Source organism: Lithobates pipiens, unplaced genomic scaffold, assembly GCF_037356315.1.
Source record: "Lithobates pipiens isolate NorthernLeopardFrog02 unplaced genomic scaffold, aLitPip1_a1.2 Scaffold_10, whole genome shotgun sequence".
Classification (NCBI taxonomy): domain Eukaryota; kingdom Metazoa; phylum Chordata; class Amphibia; order Anura; family Ranidae; genus Lithobates; species Lithobates pipiens.
The window spans coordinates 6309074-6325949 of NW_027507686.1; the positions used below are offsets into that span (position 1 = coordinate 6309074).

At 42.3% G+C, this 16876-nt stretch overlaps 1 protein-coding gene across 1 annotated transcript in view; it reads right to left on the minus strand.

Moving 5' to 3' along the window:
* Positions 1-13677, minus strand: part of LOC143927235 (arylamine N-acetyltransferase, pineal gland isozyme NAT-10-like) — a 40725-nt gene extending 27048 nt beyond the window's left edge. The window contains exon 1 of the mRNA XM_077451235.1: positions 13406-13677. Coding sequence (XP_077307361.1) covers positions 13406-13510 — 105 coding nt within the window. The 5' untranslated portion in view covers positions 13511-13677. The remainder of the gene's footprint in view (positions 1-13405) is intronic.
* Between the last annotated feature and the right edge of the window lie 3199 nt (positions 13678-16876).

Sequence of the window (16876 nt, forward strand, 5' to 3'; positions counted from 1 at the left end):
AGGGATTGTTCCCAGCATCCTCAAACAAGGCATCGTCAAACCTCTACTCAAGAAACCAAACCTGGACCCTCAGGATCCAAACAACCGTAGGCCGATTACAAGCCTCAACACCATTTCTAAGATCATGGAGAAAGCTGTAGTACATCAGCTACAACTTCACCTGGATACTCACAAACTCCTGGACCCGCTGCAATCAGGCTTCCGCCCGGGTCATGGAACAGAAACAGCTCTCCTCAAGATTTGGGATGACGCCCTCGAAGCAGCAGATGACGGAGAGCCGTGTCTCCTCGTACTGCTAGACCTAAGTGCAGCGTTTGATACAGTAGATCACAATACTCTACTCGTCCGCCTCACAGAAGTAGCCGGAGTCCAAGACATAGATCTCCATTGGTTCGCGTCCTTCCTAGGAAATCGGTCACAGACAGTGAAACTAGGAAAATTCCTCTCGGAAACTCGGGCAGTCACCTGCGGAGTCCCTCAAGGCTCTCCGTTGTCACCTGTTCTCTTCAACATTTACATTCGCCCACTCCTTCAAATCATCAGATGCTCAGATCTCTGCTTCCACTCTTACGCTGACGACACGCAACTTTATTTCTGGATCAATGGAAAAAAAGATCACCAACAACAACTTGAAAACTGCCTCAAATCAATAGAGGACTGGATGACCACCAACTCCCTCCAGCTGAACCAATCAAAGACAGAGCTTCTTATCTTACACCCAAATCATAAGCCTGCAACCAAAACCTCCTGGTCTCCACCAACCGTCTTTGGGCAGACTATCTCCCCAAAGACCAAAGCCAAGAGTCTCGGGGTTATTTTAGACACACAAATGTCAATGGATGCGCAAATAGGATCTGTAGTCAGTCAATCTCACCATCTGCTGCGCATGCTTCGCAGACTCATCCCTTTTATCCCAAAGAATGACAAAGCAGTGGTAGTTGGAACAATCATTAATTCACGACTGGACTACGCAAACTCGCTTTACATAGGATTACCACAATATCAACTTGCGCGATTACAACTGATCCAAAACACGGCGGCAAGGCTGATAACAGGAAAAAAACCCTGGGAATCCATCTCTCCTTCACTGAGGAGCTTACATTGGCTAACCGTAAAAAATCGGATCACGTTCAAGACCCTTTGCCTCACCCACAAATGCGTGCATAGAGAAGCTCCGCAATACCTAATGGCGAAAATAAATCCTTACACACCAAACCGCAGTCTTCGATCAGCCAACAAAAACCTCCTCCTCGTGCCCAAAGCCCGGTATAAATCCAAGGGGGATCGGAGATTCGCTGTCCAAGGGCCTCGGCTATGGAATGCTCTACCAATCAACATCCGCCAGGAAGAAAATCACCTGGCTTTTAGGAAAAAACTCAAGACCTTCCTCTTTTAGCAGATGATCAAAGCTCGCCACAGAGCCTAGAGGCGATTCAGTTCGCATTGTGCGCTATACAAGTATTTCATTCATTCATTCATTCAGACACTGTGAATCCTCCCTCAGTTACTGCGCCACGGACCAGCCGGTTCCGAGACTCAGGAACAGGCGAATCCTTACCCCAGACCAGGCAGGTCTATCAGGGGCCACTGACAGGAACATGCTGTGGGATGTCGAACACCCCATGACCGGGACCCCTCATGGGGCTACCCCAGTCCTGGAACCAGAACAGACCACACGGGTCTCTCGAACAACTCCGGAACCCTGAACACGTGACCCACACCCCCTTAAATACCCCTTCCCAGACTCCTCAGCGGGCCCTGGCACTCCCACTGATTGGCTCAGAGAAGGCCGATACCCAAACATCCAACCAGACCTGGTTCCGGCCTGTCATGTGCACCTCACCCTCCACATGACCAGGCAGAACTTTCAAACACAGCCTGACCAGACTGGTGTTAAGGCTCACCTACATAATGAATGCTCAGAACCTTTATTGTTCTGAGACAAAAACTAAATTTACAATGCGTGTCATCTATATCCGCTACATCTATATCAATGGTCAGTAATCCCATATCAGTGGTCAGTGGGAGGAATGGTAATCCTATATCAGTGGTCAGTAGAAGGAATGGTAATCCTATATCAGTGGTCAGTGGGAGGAATGGTACTTCTATATCAGAGGTCTCAAACTGGTAGCCCTCCAGCTGTTGCGGAACTACAAGTCCCATCATGCCTCTGCCTATGGGAGTCATGCTTGGAACTGTCAGCCTTGCAATGCCTTCTGGGAATTGTAGTTCGGAAACAGCTGGAGGGCCACCAGTTTGAGACCCCTGTTCTATATCAATGGTTAGTGGGAGGAATGGCAATCCCATATCAGTGGTCAGTGGGAGGAATGGTACTTCTATATCAATGGTCAGTAGAAGGAATGGTACTCCTATATCAGTGGTCAGTGGGAGGAATTGTAATCCCATATCAGTGGTCAGTGGGAGGAATGGTACTCCTATATCAGTGGTCAGTGGGAGGAATGGTACTTCTATATCAGTGGTCAGTGGGAGGAATGGTACTCCTATGTCAGTGGGAGGAATGGTACTCCTATATCAGTGGTCAGTGGGAGGAATGGCACTCCTATATCAGTGGTCAGTGGGAGGAATGGCACTCCTATATCAGTGGTCAGTGGGAGGAATGGTAATCTCATATCAGTGGTCAGTGGGAAGAATGGTAATTCCATATCAGTGGTTAGTGGGAGGAATGGTAATTCCATATCAGTGGTCAATGAAAGGAATGGTACTCCTATATCAATGGTCAGTGGCTGGAATAGTACTCCTATATAAGTGGTCAGTGGGAGGAATGGTTCTCCCATATCAATGGTCAGTTGGTGGAACGGTACTCCTATATCAGTGGTCAGTAAAAGGAATGGTAATCCTATATCAGTGGTCAGTAAAAGGAATGGTAATCCTATATCAGTGGTCAATGAAAGAAATGGTATTCCTATATCAGTGGTCAGTAGGAGGAAATGCACTCCTAAATCAGTGGTCAGTGGAGGGAATGGTAATCCTATATCAGTGATCAGTGGAAGGACTGGAGCTCCTGTGTCAGTTCTTTTATACATATACATACTGGAAAGCTCACATAATATTGCTATGCTTCCATACATGTTAGTATGGTCATATACATACTGCTATGCTCACATTCGAATTGCCATTTACCATCATGGAGGCACATAACTTTCCTACCTCAGTGAAAACATAGCGGTACCCTAAAAAAGGGTAAAGCGCTTTTCCTCCAGGAACAAGGTTTGCTGCTTTGTTCATTACCGTGACCCTAAATCTGAGATACCTACAGATCTTCAAAAGAGGACACCAGACCAATGGAGGTCCCCATGGTGCACATCCGGTCTGTTGATCATCCAGCTGAACTATTTGGAAAATGTCCCTGTGTGATAATGAGAATCTCAGATGGAGCCGCTTGTTGTTGCAAATTTGGACGTCTATAATTGCAAGTGAAGCTTGAAATTGGGAGCATTGTTAGTAATTATCTGGCCCTTCCTATATTGGTACTTAGTAAAGACCAAGTAGGGCTGACCTCATCTACATACAGAGTATAATTATAGACTATACATGGAAACGAAACCAATCAAACACCAACAACACCATAATACGATAATCACATATCTGTATTATGATAAAAAATAAAAATAAAAAAAGCATTTTTAGAGTTATAAACCTAAAAGGATTTGAACTTTTAAAATTATAGATAGTTTCCATCTGAGGACCCCAAACAATAAACTAAACTGAAAGGATAAACCTAAAGCATGAATAGCTGTGTAATTCTGACCTGAGCTGCTCTCATGGATCTTCGTACCGTACATATAATCTCACTGTACAGGGAGTTCACCTTCCCAGCTTTATAAATAAATGACATTGGATGCCTTCCAGCTTATCACTACATCCACCTCACCAACTCGGCCGGATTTCCTGGTGCTGTGCCGGATTCGGTAAGGATAGAGCTCCACTCAACAAAGACAGAGCTCCAGGGGAGCTAGTCTGGACAGTTTGTCTAGGTCGGTGACCTGATTTGACCCCATGACTTTATCCACAAATGCTGCCAAGTACTATGTGCTTTGAGTTTAGAGGACATGGGGGTTTTATCCTTGTTTGTATCTTTCATAAGAGAACCATGGGAGTAGTGCATTGGGCAGTAGTACACTGGGTAGTATCTCCCGAAGTAATATACTGGGCAATATCTTCCTGAACTAATTCATTGGGTAGCATCTCTCTGGAGTAATAATTTGGAAGGTGTCTCACTGGAGTGATAAATTGGGCATTCTCTCACTGGAGTAATACTTTGGGCAATATCTTCTTGGAGTAATACACTGGACAGTATCTCACTGGAGTAATACATTGGGCAGTATCTCTCTGGAGTAATACACTGGACAGTATCTCACTGGAGTAATAAATTGGGCAGTATCTCTCTGGGGTAATACACTGGGCAGTATCTCCTTGGAGTAATACACTGGACAGTATCTCTCTAGAGTAATACATTGGGCAGTATCTCTCTGGAGTAATACACTGGACAGTATCTCACTGGAGTAATACACTGGACAGTATCTCACTGGAGTAATACACTGGACAGTATCTCTCTGGAGTAATTCATTGGACAGTATCTCACTGGAGTAATACATTGGGCATTCTCCCTGGAGTAATACACTGGACAGTATCTCACTAGGAGGGGGGTGATGTTTTCCAACTGTGTTCTTCACATTCGGTGGCTTAAAAGGGTGTTAAAATTATTATGCTCTCACCAGAAGGAGGACCCCATCCGGGGTGGATCAACATTCACAATATTAGCTATTGTGCGGCTCTCTGGCTTCCTTCCACTTTAAAGATTAGGGATCCCTCGTTCCTCCGTGAGTAGCAATAAGCCCCGTTTATATGGAGTAGAGAAGAGGCACAACCATAGTGTGATACCGTTTTTAAAGAATTTTATTGCAGAAAATAGTTAAAAAATTACTCACAAACAACTGGTTTAAAAGTGCGGTGTGTACAGCTTTACAGTGTGTACACTCACTATGAACAAGTATAACATACCTAACCTTCCCCACTTCTATTTTGAAACTACACATATTTAATACCATCTGCTTCCTTCACATCTAATACCATCCGCTTTCTTTATTTTATATGCCGGTACAAATGTCAGTATATATCTGTAGTTTATTTTATTATGTATAAGGTTCGATATACGTCCGATATTGTTTTCGTTGCAGCGTCTCCATTCCCCTGGCGTATAGTGCTTGTCGAGCAGTACATGTGTAAGAGGGCATTTCCCTCACTTAAAATGGCGCCGATTGATCGCGCATGCGCAACAGGCACAATACACCCTATAAAACAGGAAAGGTGTACGAAAATGGCCGCTCCAGATGACGTCCATGTGACGAAACGCGTAGGGCGTGGCCAGGCAGCGTACACCTCGAGCTCAGACGGAGATTGCAACAGCGGGAATTTTAAAAGCTGTACACACCGCACTTTTAAACCAGTTGTTTGTGAGTAATTTTTTAACTATTTTCTGCAATAAAATTCTTTAAAAACGGTATCACACTATGGTTGTGCCTCTTCTCTACTCCATATAAACGGGGCTTATTGCTACTCACGGAGGAACGAGGGATCCCTAATCTTTAAAGTGGAAGGAAGCCAGAGAGCCGCACAATAGCTAATATTGTGAATGTTGATCCACCCCGGATGGGGTCCTCCTTCTGGTGAGAGCATAATAATTTTAACACCCTTTTAAGCCACCGAATGTGAAGAACACAGTTGGAAAACATCACCCCCCTCCTTTTCTGCACCTGCGGTTTTTTCCGCCACCCAATAGAGACTTGCTCCATCACGTCCAATGTTTAAAATTTGCCTGCATTGTTTGCACATTTTCTTGCACTAATTTTGCACGTTTTTTTTTTTTTTTTTTTGGATTTTTTAATTTTATTTAATTTTTCTGTGTTTTATCATTTTAGCACATTTATGCTTCATGTAGATGGTATTTTAATTTTTAATTTTCATTAATTTTATACTAATTTATGTAAAGCATCACTATCAGACCAGTTTATGCTACCACCGTGATATTTCATATATGTTTATTTATTATAGTTTGGCACCACAGTATACGTAATATACTTTAATATTCTTTTTTCACGACTAATCCACCAGCTATCACAATTAGTCTTCACCTATAGGTCTGTAAGAATTTATTTGCACGCGCACTTTAATAACTGCATATTGCCATTTAGATTAATACTTTAATAACTGCATATTGCTATTTAGATTAATAAGTTATATGGTTTGCTACATTGTAACCTGTTGCCATTGGCGTGCACTTTGAGTTTATTGTATTTTTATTTAATTTTCATTTAATTTTAAAATTTTGGGTTTTGAACCAGCACGCTGGAAAATATATATTATATACACTTTGGCCCAAAATTAGTCAGCACTTTAAGAATTACATATTGCCACACATGTGAAAATTGACCTATACAATACAATACATTTTTATACACCAACACACTACTAGTCCCCACATATAGGTATAAGCGCCATATCTATTACCCCCCTTTGTCTTTGCATCGTTCCACCCGTGGGTGGAAATCAATAGAGGCTGCTCTTACCTTTTAACTTTTCTTTTCTTTTCCTTTCTACATTCACTCTTAAGGATCCATAGCGCAACCCACCCCCCAGTTATACATATAGTATCTCACTAGAGTAATACATTGGATGGTATCTCACTGGAGTAATACACTGGGCAGTATCTCTCTGGAGTAATATGTTGGGCAGTATCTCACCAGAGTAATACACTGGACAGTATCTCACTGGAGTAATACTTTGGGCAATATCTTCTTGGAGTAATACACTGGACAGTATCTCACTGGAGTAATACATTGGGCAGTATCTCTCTGGAGTAATACACTGGACAGTATCTCACTGGAGTAATAAATTGGGCAGTATCTCTCTGGGGTAATACACTGGGCAGTATCTCCTTGGAGTAATACACTGGACAGTATCTCTCTAGAGTAATACATTGGGCAGTATCTCTCTGGAGTAATACACTGGACAGTATCTCACTGGAGTAATACACTGGACAGTATCTCACTGGAGTAATACACTGGACAGTATCTCTCTGGAGTAATTCATTGGACAGTATCTCACTGGAGTAATACATTGGGCATTCTCCCTGGAGTAATACACTGGACAGTATCTCACTAGAGTAATACATTGGATGGTATCTCACTGGAGTAATACACTGGGCAGTATCTCTCTGGAGTAATATGTTGGGCAGTATCTCACCGGAGTAATACACTGGACAGTATCTCACTGGAGTAATACTTTGGGCAATATCTTCTTGGAGTAATACACTGGACAGTATCTCACTGGAGTAATACATTGGGCAGTATCTCTCTGGAGTAATACACTGGACAGTATCTCACTGGAGTAATAAATTGGGCAGTATCTCTCTGGGGTAATACACTGGGCAGTATCTCCTTGGAGTAATACACTGGACAGTATCTCTCTAGAGTAATACATTGGGCAGTATCTCTCTGGAGTAATACACTGGACAGTATCTCACTGGAGTAATACACTGGACAGTATCTCACTGGAGTAATACACTGGACAGTATCTCTCTGGAGTAATTCATTGGACAGTATCTCACTGGAGTAATACATTGGGCATTCTCCCTGGAGTAATACACTGGACAGTATCTCACTAGAGTAATACATTGGATGGTATCTCACTGGAGTAATACACTGGGCAGTATCTCTCTGGAGTAATATGTTGGGCAGTATCTCACCGGAGTAATACACTGGACAGTATCTCACTGGAGTAATACACTGGGCAGTATCTCACGGGAGTAATACACTGGACAGTATCTCACCGGAGTAATACACTGGACAGTATCTCACTGGAGTAATACATTGGACAGTATCTCACTGGAGTAATAAACTGGACAGTATCTCTCTGGAGTAATACATTGGACAGTATCTCACTGGAGTAATACATTGGGCAGTATCTCCCTGGAGTAATATGTTGGGCAGTATCTCACCGGAGTAATACATTGGACAGTATCTCACTGGAGTAATACACTGGACCGTATCTCACTGGAGTAATACATTGGACAGTATCTCTCTGGAGTAATTCATTGGACAGTATCTCACTGGAGTAATAAATTGGGCAGTATCTCACTGGAGTAATACATTGGACAGTATCTCACTGGAGTAATAAATTGGGCAGTATCTCACTGGAGTAATACATTGGGCAGTATCTCACTGGAGTAATATATTGGGCAGTATCTCATTGGAGTAATAAATTGGGCAGTATCTCTCTGGAGTAATTCATTGGACAGTATCTCACTGGAGTAATACATTGGGCAGTATCTCTCTGGAGTAATACACTGGACAGTATCTCTCTGGAGTAATACACTGGACAGTATCTCTCTGGAGTAATACACTGGACAGTATCTCACTGGAGTAATAAATTGGGCAGTATCTCTCTGGGGTAATACACTGGGCAGTATCTCCTTGGAGTAATACACTGGACAGTATCTCTCTAGAGTAATACATTGGGCAGTATCTCTCTGGAGTAATACACTGGGCAGTATCTCACTGGAGTAATACACTGGACAGTATCTCACTGGAGTAATACACTGGACAGTATCTTACTGGAGTAATACACTGGGCAGTATCTTCTTGGAGTAATACATTGGACAGTATCTCACTGGAGTAATACATTGGGCAGTATCTCCCTGGAGTAATACACTGGACAGTATCTCACTAGAGTAATACATTGGATGGCATCTCACTGGAGTAATACACTGGGCAGTATCTCTCTGGAGTAATATGTTGGGCAGTATCTCACCGGAGTAATACACTGTACAGTATCTCACCGGAGTAATACACTGGGCAGTATCTCACGGGAGTAATACACTGGACAGTATCTCACCGGAGTAATACACTGGACAATATCTCACTGGAGTAATAAATTGGGCAGTATCTCACTGGAGTAATACACTGGACAATATCTCACTGGAGTAATACACTGGACAATATCTCACTGGAGTAATACATTGGGCAGTGTCTCACTGGAGTAACAAATTGGGCAGTATCTCACTGGAGTAATACATTGGACAGTATCTCACTGGAGTAATACACTGGGCAGTATCTCTCTGGGGTAATACATTGGACAGTATATCTCTGGAGTAATACATTGGACAGTATCTCACGGGAGTAATACATTGGAGGGTATCTCACTGGAGTAATAAATTGGGCAGTATCTCTCTGGGGTAATACATTGGGCAGTATATCTCTGGGGTAATACATTGGGCAGTATCTCACTGGAGTAATACATTGGACAGTATCTCTCTGGGGTAATACATTGGGCAGTATCTCACTGGAGTAATACATTGGACAGTATCTCTCTGGGGTAATACATTGGGCAGTATCTCACTGGAGTAATACGTTGGACAGTATCTCTCTGGAGTAATACATTGGGCAGTATCTCACTGGGGTAATACATTGGGCAGTATCTCACTGGAGTAATACACTGGGCAGTATCTCACGGGAGTAATACACTGGACAGTATCTCACTGGAGTAATTCATTGGACAGTATCTCACTGGAGTAATATATTGGGCAGTATCTCACTGGGGTAATACATTGGACAGTATATCTCTGGAGTAATACATTGGACAGTATCTCACGGGAGTAATACATTGGAGGGTATCTCACTGGAGTAATAAATTGGGCAGTATCTCTCTGGGGTAATACATTGGGCAGTATATCTCTGGGGTAATACATTGGGCAGTATCTCACTGGAGTAATACATTGGACAGTATCTCTCTGGGGTAATACATTGGGCAGTATCTCACTGGAGTAATACATTGTACAGTATCTCTCGGGAGTAATACATTGGACCGTATCTCACTGGAGTAATACATTGGACACTATCTCACTGGAGTAATACACTGGGCAGTCTCTCACTGGAGTAATACATTGGGCAGTATCTCACTGGAGTAATACATTGGACAATATCTCACTGGAGTAATACATTGGGCAGTATCTCCCTGCAGTAATACACTGGACAGTATCTCACTGGAGTAATACATTGGACAGTATCTCTCTGGAGTAATTCATTGGACAGTATCTCACTGGAGTAATACATTGGACAGTATCTCTCTGGGGTAATACATTGGGCAGTATCTCACTGGAGTAATACATTGGACAGTATCTCACTGGAGTAATACATTGGACAGTATCTCTCTGGAGTAATTCATTGGGCAGTATCTCACTGGAGTAATAAATTGGGCAGTATCTCACTGGAGTAATACATTGGGCAGTATCTCTCTGGGGTAATACATTGGGCAGTATCTCACTGGAGTAATACATTGGACAGTATCTCACTGGAGTAATACATTGGACAGTATCTCTCGGGAGTAATACATTGGACAGTATCTCACTGGAGTAATACATTGGACAGTATCTCTCGGGAGTAATACATTGGACAGTATCTCACTGGAGTAATACACTGGGCAGTATCTCACAGGAGTAATTCATTGGACAGTATCTCACTGGAGTAATACATTGGGCAGTGTCTCACTGGAGTAACAAATTGGGCAGTATCTCACTGGAGTAATACATTGGGCAGTATCTCACTGGAGTAATACATTGGACAGTATCTCACTGGAGTAATACATTGGACAGTATCTCACTGGAGTAATACACTGGGCAGTATCTCTCTGGGGTAATACATTGGACAGTATATCTCTGGAGTAATACATTGGACAGTATCTCACGGGAGTAATACATTGGAGGGTATCTCACTGGAGTAATAAATTGGGCAGTATCTCTCTGGGGTAATACATTGGGCAGTATATCTCTGGGGTAATACATTGGGCAGTATCTCACTGGAGTAATACATTGGACAGTATCTCTCTGGGGTAATACATTGGGCAGTATCTCACTGGAGTAATACATTGGACAGTATCTCTCTGGGGTAATACATTGGGCAGTATCTCACTGGGGTAATACATTGGGCAGTATCTCACTGGAGTAATACACTGGGCAGTATCTCACGGGAGTAATACACTGGACAGTATCTCACTGGAGTAATTCATTGGACAGTATCTCACTGGAGTAATATATTGGGCAGTATCTCACTGGAGTAATGCATTGGGCAGTATCTCTCTGGGGTAATACATTGGACAGTATATCTCTGGAGTAATACATTGGACAGTATCTCACGGGAGTAATACATTGGAGGGTATCTCACTGGAGTAATAAATTGGGCAGTATCTCTCTGGGGTAATACATTGGGCAGTATATCTCTGGGGTAATACATTGGGCAGTATCTCACTGGAGTAATACATTGGGCAGTATCTCACTGGAGTAATACATTGGACAGTAGCTCTCTGGGGTAATACATTGGGCAGTATCTCACTGGGGTAATACATTGGGCAGTATCTCACTGGAGTAATACACTGGACAGTATCTCACTGGAGTAATTCATTGGACAGTATCTCTCGGGAGTAATACATTGGGCAGTATCTCTCTGGGGTAATACATTGGACAGTATATCTCTGGAGTAATACATTGGGCAGTATCTCTCTGGGGTAATACATTGGACAGTATATCTCTGGAGTAATACATTGGACAGTATCTCACGGGAGTAATACATTGGAGGGTATCTCACTGGAGTAATAAATTGGGCAGTATCTCTCTGGGGTAATACATTGGGCAGTATATCTCTGGGGTAATACATTGGGCAGTATCTCTCTGGAGTAATACATTGGACAGTATCTCCTTGGAGTAATACATTGGATGGTATCTTTTTGGAGTAATACATTGGATAGTATCTCCCTGGAGTAATACATTGGACAGTATCTCACTGGAGTAATACATTGGACAGTATCTCACTGGAGTAATACATTGGGCAGTATCTCTCTGGGGTAATACATTGGGCAGTATATCTCTGGGGTAATACATTGGGCAGTATATCTCTGGGGTAATACATTGGGCAGTATCTCTCTGGAGTAATACATTGGACAGTATCTCACTGAAGTAATACATTGGACAGTATCTCTCTGGAGTAATACATTGGACAGTATCTCACGGGAGTAATACATTGGAGGGTATCTCGGTGGAGTAATAAATTGGGCAGTATCTCTCTGGGGTAATACATTGGGCAGTATCTCCTTGGAGTGATACATTGGACGGTATCTTTTTGGAGTAATACATTGGACAGTATCTCCCTGGAGTAATAAATTGGGCTGTATCTCACTGGAGTAATACATTGGGAAGTATCTCACTGGAGTAATACATTGGATAATATCTCACTGGAGTAATACATTGGATAATATCTCACTGGAGTAATACATTGGGAAGTATCTCACTGGAGTAATACATTGGGCAGTATCTTATTGGAGTAATAGTCTGGGTGGCATCTCAGTAATATTTTAGGCAGTAGACTCTGTGGAGTCGTCTACCGCGGACTGATAGTTTGGAAACCTTCTACTGGGCCTAGAACGGTATTCTTTGGGTACAAGCCAAATGTCATTAGCAAAAGGCTAAAATCTATAAAAATTATTAACCAGGAACAGAAGTTTGATACCCCTAGAGCGTTACACCCCAAGCTTTCATCCTGCACCTACTCCAGTTTTAGGATCCCAGGGTCTTATGCAGGTAACGTGCCCACCCCATTATATCCTGAAGGTAGGTTCCCCAAGGGTCGGGTCCCTGTTACAGATTTCCCTTCATGTTCTGTATGTCTGTTGTCACCAGAACAGGAAATGAGGGTACATCTCTTAAATGGAGCTTTGGGTGTCACTCCTTCCCCAATAGCATTTCTTTTTGATGTATGCCACCTACTGATGGCTGTTTTATGCTCTCACGCTGTTCAGAATTTTCACCCTAAGCCCTTGTACACGCGGTCGGCTATTTGCCTTCTCTGACCCTGAGAAGTGTGTCCCCCCCCCCCCCACCTTGTGTGATCCCCTTCCCCGGCCTTGCATCTAAGGATGCTTCCTTCATTTTTATCAAATATTTGTGGGAGATTAAACAAAAAAAAAGGTTTTGGCTCGGTACATGGACCTCATGAATGATATTAATTGTCCTGTTGTCCTCTCTAATTACACCTATAAAAAGTGGAACCTTTGCCCGTGTGAGGCGATCCGATTAAACATGACTGTCTTCTATGAATAATAGTTTTATTCTAAAGTTACATTTTTCCAAATATATAGCATAAGATTTATTTATTTAATAATTATATTTAAATGAATATTTCATTTAATAATTGTATGTTTGTCAATTTTCAGAATTATTTTATTTGTTGTTATTATTTTAATAATATTATTAAAGAAATGAGATTGGCATGTGTCATATCAAGCAATGATGATGATTATTGTTAATCAATGCCTAGCAATGCTGTATAGGTTTATGTACCTGGTTGTCGCTCCTGATTTGTTGCTCGGTGCCTGGCTGTGCTCGGTGTGCTGCAAATTCTTCCACCCGCGGATTACCTGGAGGACTTGGCACAAGGCACCGCATTAGCCGCCAAGTCTCGACGACCTATTAACTGAGGCAATGTGGTTAAAACATAATGAACAACAATAAATAGCAAGTTGGAGGCGGATCTCATTGGGATTTTATGTGCATAAAGAATATGTTCTAGTGCCTATAAAAAATGATGTATACAATTTTTTTCTCTTTCTTTTTTTTTCTTTTACTTTTCTTTTTTCTTTTCCTTCTCTTCTTTTTTCTTTGTTTCTTTTCTTTATTCTTTTACTATTCTATTCTTTTTTTTCTTTTCCTTCTCTTCTTTTCTTTTTCTTTTACCACTCTTTTCTTTTTTTTCTTTGCTTCTTTTTTCTTTTCCCTTTCTCTTTTCATTTTTCTTTTCCTCCTCTTCTTTTCTTTTCTCCTTTTTTTTATTTAGAACTCTTTTCTTTTTTCTTTATTTTTTTCTTTACTCTTTTATTTTCTCTTTTCTTTTCCTCCTCTTCTTTTCTTTTTCTCCTTTTTTTTTCCATTTACTACTTTTTTCTTTTTTCTTTTTCTTTTTCTTTTCTCTTTTCTTTTTTTTTTCTCTTTTCTTTTTTTTCCTTTTCTTTTTCTCCTTTTTTTTTCTTTTACTACTCTTTCCTCTTTTTTTACTTTTTTTCTTTTCTTTTTCTTCTCTTCTTTTCTTTTTCTCCTTTTTTTCATTTACTACTCTTTCCTTTTTTAACTTGTTTTTTTTTTCTTTTTTTCTTTTTCTTCTCTTCTTTTCTTTCTCTCCTTTTTTTTTCATTTACTACTCTTTTCTTTTTTCTCTACTTCTTTTTCTTCTCTTCTTTTCTTCCTCTCCTTTTTTTTTTTTTTTCATTTACTACTCTTTTCTTTTTTCTCTACTTTTTTTTCTTCTGTTCTTTTCTTCTCTTCTTTTCTTTTTCTCCTTTTTTTTTCATTTACTATTTTCTTTTTTCTTTACTTTTTTTTTCTTTTCTTCTCTCTTTATCTTTCTTCCTTTATTTTTCTGCTTTTTATTTCATTTACTACTCATTTCTTTTTTCTTTACTTTTTTTTTTCTTTTTCTTTTTCTTTTCTTTTTTCTTTTCCTCTTCTCTTTTCTTTTTTTTTTTTTTTTTCCCCAGACACCAAAGCTATTTTTTGACACTATTATTTTGACAATGTAATTGTCCTTCAATAGCTGAACAAACTGTCTATTACTGAGTTACAGACTAAAGCAAAGTCCATTTTTCACAGCGGCAATGAGGTTTGATATGAAGCAATCAGAGAAGCACATTAAGAAATGTGATATTCCAAATGGGAAAAAACTTTAATGGTCACTCCACCGAGCGCTCTGGCTCTGAGCTAAGATTTAGGACTCGTTCACACTTGCAGCAGCCCTTGCTGCCCTCTGAGAAGCAATCTGCAGTGGGTCACTTTTCAGAGGGAGGTTGGCAAACGACTAGGGAATGATGAGTCCAATAGGTCACATTCAGAAGAGGTACTGTCTGCTGAATGCAGTAAGGGGTATGTAGCCAGGTGCTAGGCTCCAACAACATGGAGAAGGAGACATTGCTCTTTATTTGCCTCTCTCCTTTTGCTGTGATATTTACGTTATGGTGCACTATCCCGCTCCAGCCAGCAGGGGGACAGCTAAAGCCAAGCAAGCCCATAGAGTCCTAGGCAAAACACTGAGAATGCTGGGAGTTGTAGTTTGAGACGGCAGCCATATAATGGCTACACTACAGATCCCAATTTGCACTGTGCAGTAGGAGGAGTGGAGAGAGGAGTTTTATTAAATTGCCCAGGAAAGTTCTTCCTTTTGGCACCAAGGGAGTTAGAGGGAGAGCACCCCTATGTGGATATTCTTCTGCCAGCTGGAGACCATACCAGCGGTGATCTGAACCTGGGAGTAAGAAAAGCCAGGGGCAGCACAGCATGGCCCACATCACAGCACCTGCAGGGAGACTGGAGCGTCCGCTCACCCTCTGCTTCCCACTACTGATCACCAGAGGCATTCAGAGAGAGACCGAGGGGGCCCCCCTTCTACACTGAGAGGTCACCGCAGCATCCTAGGGACTGGTGAGAGGGCTATTCTCCCATTGCGGATACTGCTAGCAAGGACCGAGCCGCCCAGATCAGGACCCAACCAAGTGTACCCAATCCATACCACACCCTATAATAAGGCACTTATTCCAAACCTAGACTGCACCTATACCAACCGCATTATACCAAACATTCATGCATTTGGCCCCTTTCAGGGCACCGGGTGCCTGGATTACAGCGGCCAGGGTTTTTTGAAGCATTTTGTCGCCACCCCCCCCATCTGTTCCTTCGGACACAGCTGATCACAGATTAGGGTAAAGGGCCAATCACAGCGGCCCTTTACCATGTGATCAGCTGTGTCTAATCACAACTGATCACATGTAAACACACTTGCTGGCGTTCCTATCGGCATTCCTTTCCTCATGCTCTGTCACAATGAAGTGTGAAAGGAGCGACATCTACACTGATAATCAGGGCAGTGATCATCAGTATCAGGATTATCAGTGCAGCCCAACAGTGCCAATCAGTGCTGTTGATCAGTGCCCATTAGTGCTGCCAATCAGTGATGCCATGAGTGCCCATCAGTGTCTTCTTATTAGTGCCGTCTATCAGTGCCCATCAGTGTTGCCTATTAGAGCCCATCAGTGCCGCATATCGGTTTGGCCTCATCAGTGCCCATCAATTCTGCCAATCATTGCCATCAGTGCTACCAATCAGTGCCGCCTACTAGTGCCCATCATTCCTGCATAATTGCCCATCAGTGCCATCTATCAGTTCCCATCATTGCTGCCTATTAGTGCCCATCGGTACCATCTATCAGTTCCCATCCATGTTGCCTATCAGTGCCACCTATCAGTGGCCATCAGTGCAGCCTATCAGTTCAGCCTCCTCAGTACCCATCTGTGCTGTCCATCAGTGCTGCCTCATCAGTGCTACCAATTGTTGCCCATTAGTGCTACCAATCAGTGCCGTCTATTAGTTCCCATCAGTGCCTCCTAGCAGTTCCCATCATTGCTGCCTATTAGTGCCCATCGGTACCATCTATCAGTTCCCATCCATGCTGCCTATCAGTGCCACCTATAAGTGGCCATCAGTGCAGCCTATCAGTTCAGCCTTATCAGTGCCCATCTGTGTCGCCTCATCAGTGCTACCAATCAGTGCCGTCTATCAGTACCCATCTGTGCCGCCTCATCAGTGCTACCAATCAGTGCCTCCTATCAGTTACCACCCATGCTGCCTATCAGTGGCCATCAGTGCAGCCTATCAGTGCTGCCTCATCAGTGCTACCAATTGTTGCCCATTAGTGCTACCAATCAGTGCCGTCTATTAGTTCCCATCAGTGCCTCCTATCAGTTCCTATCAGTGATGCCTATTAGTGCC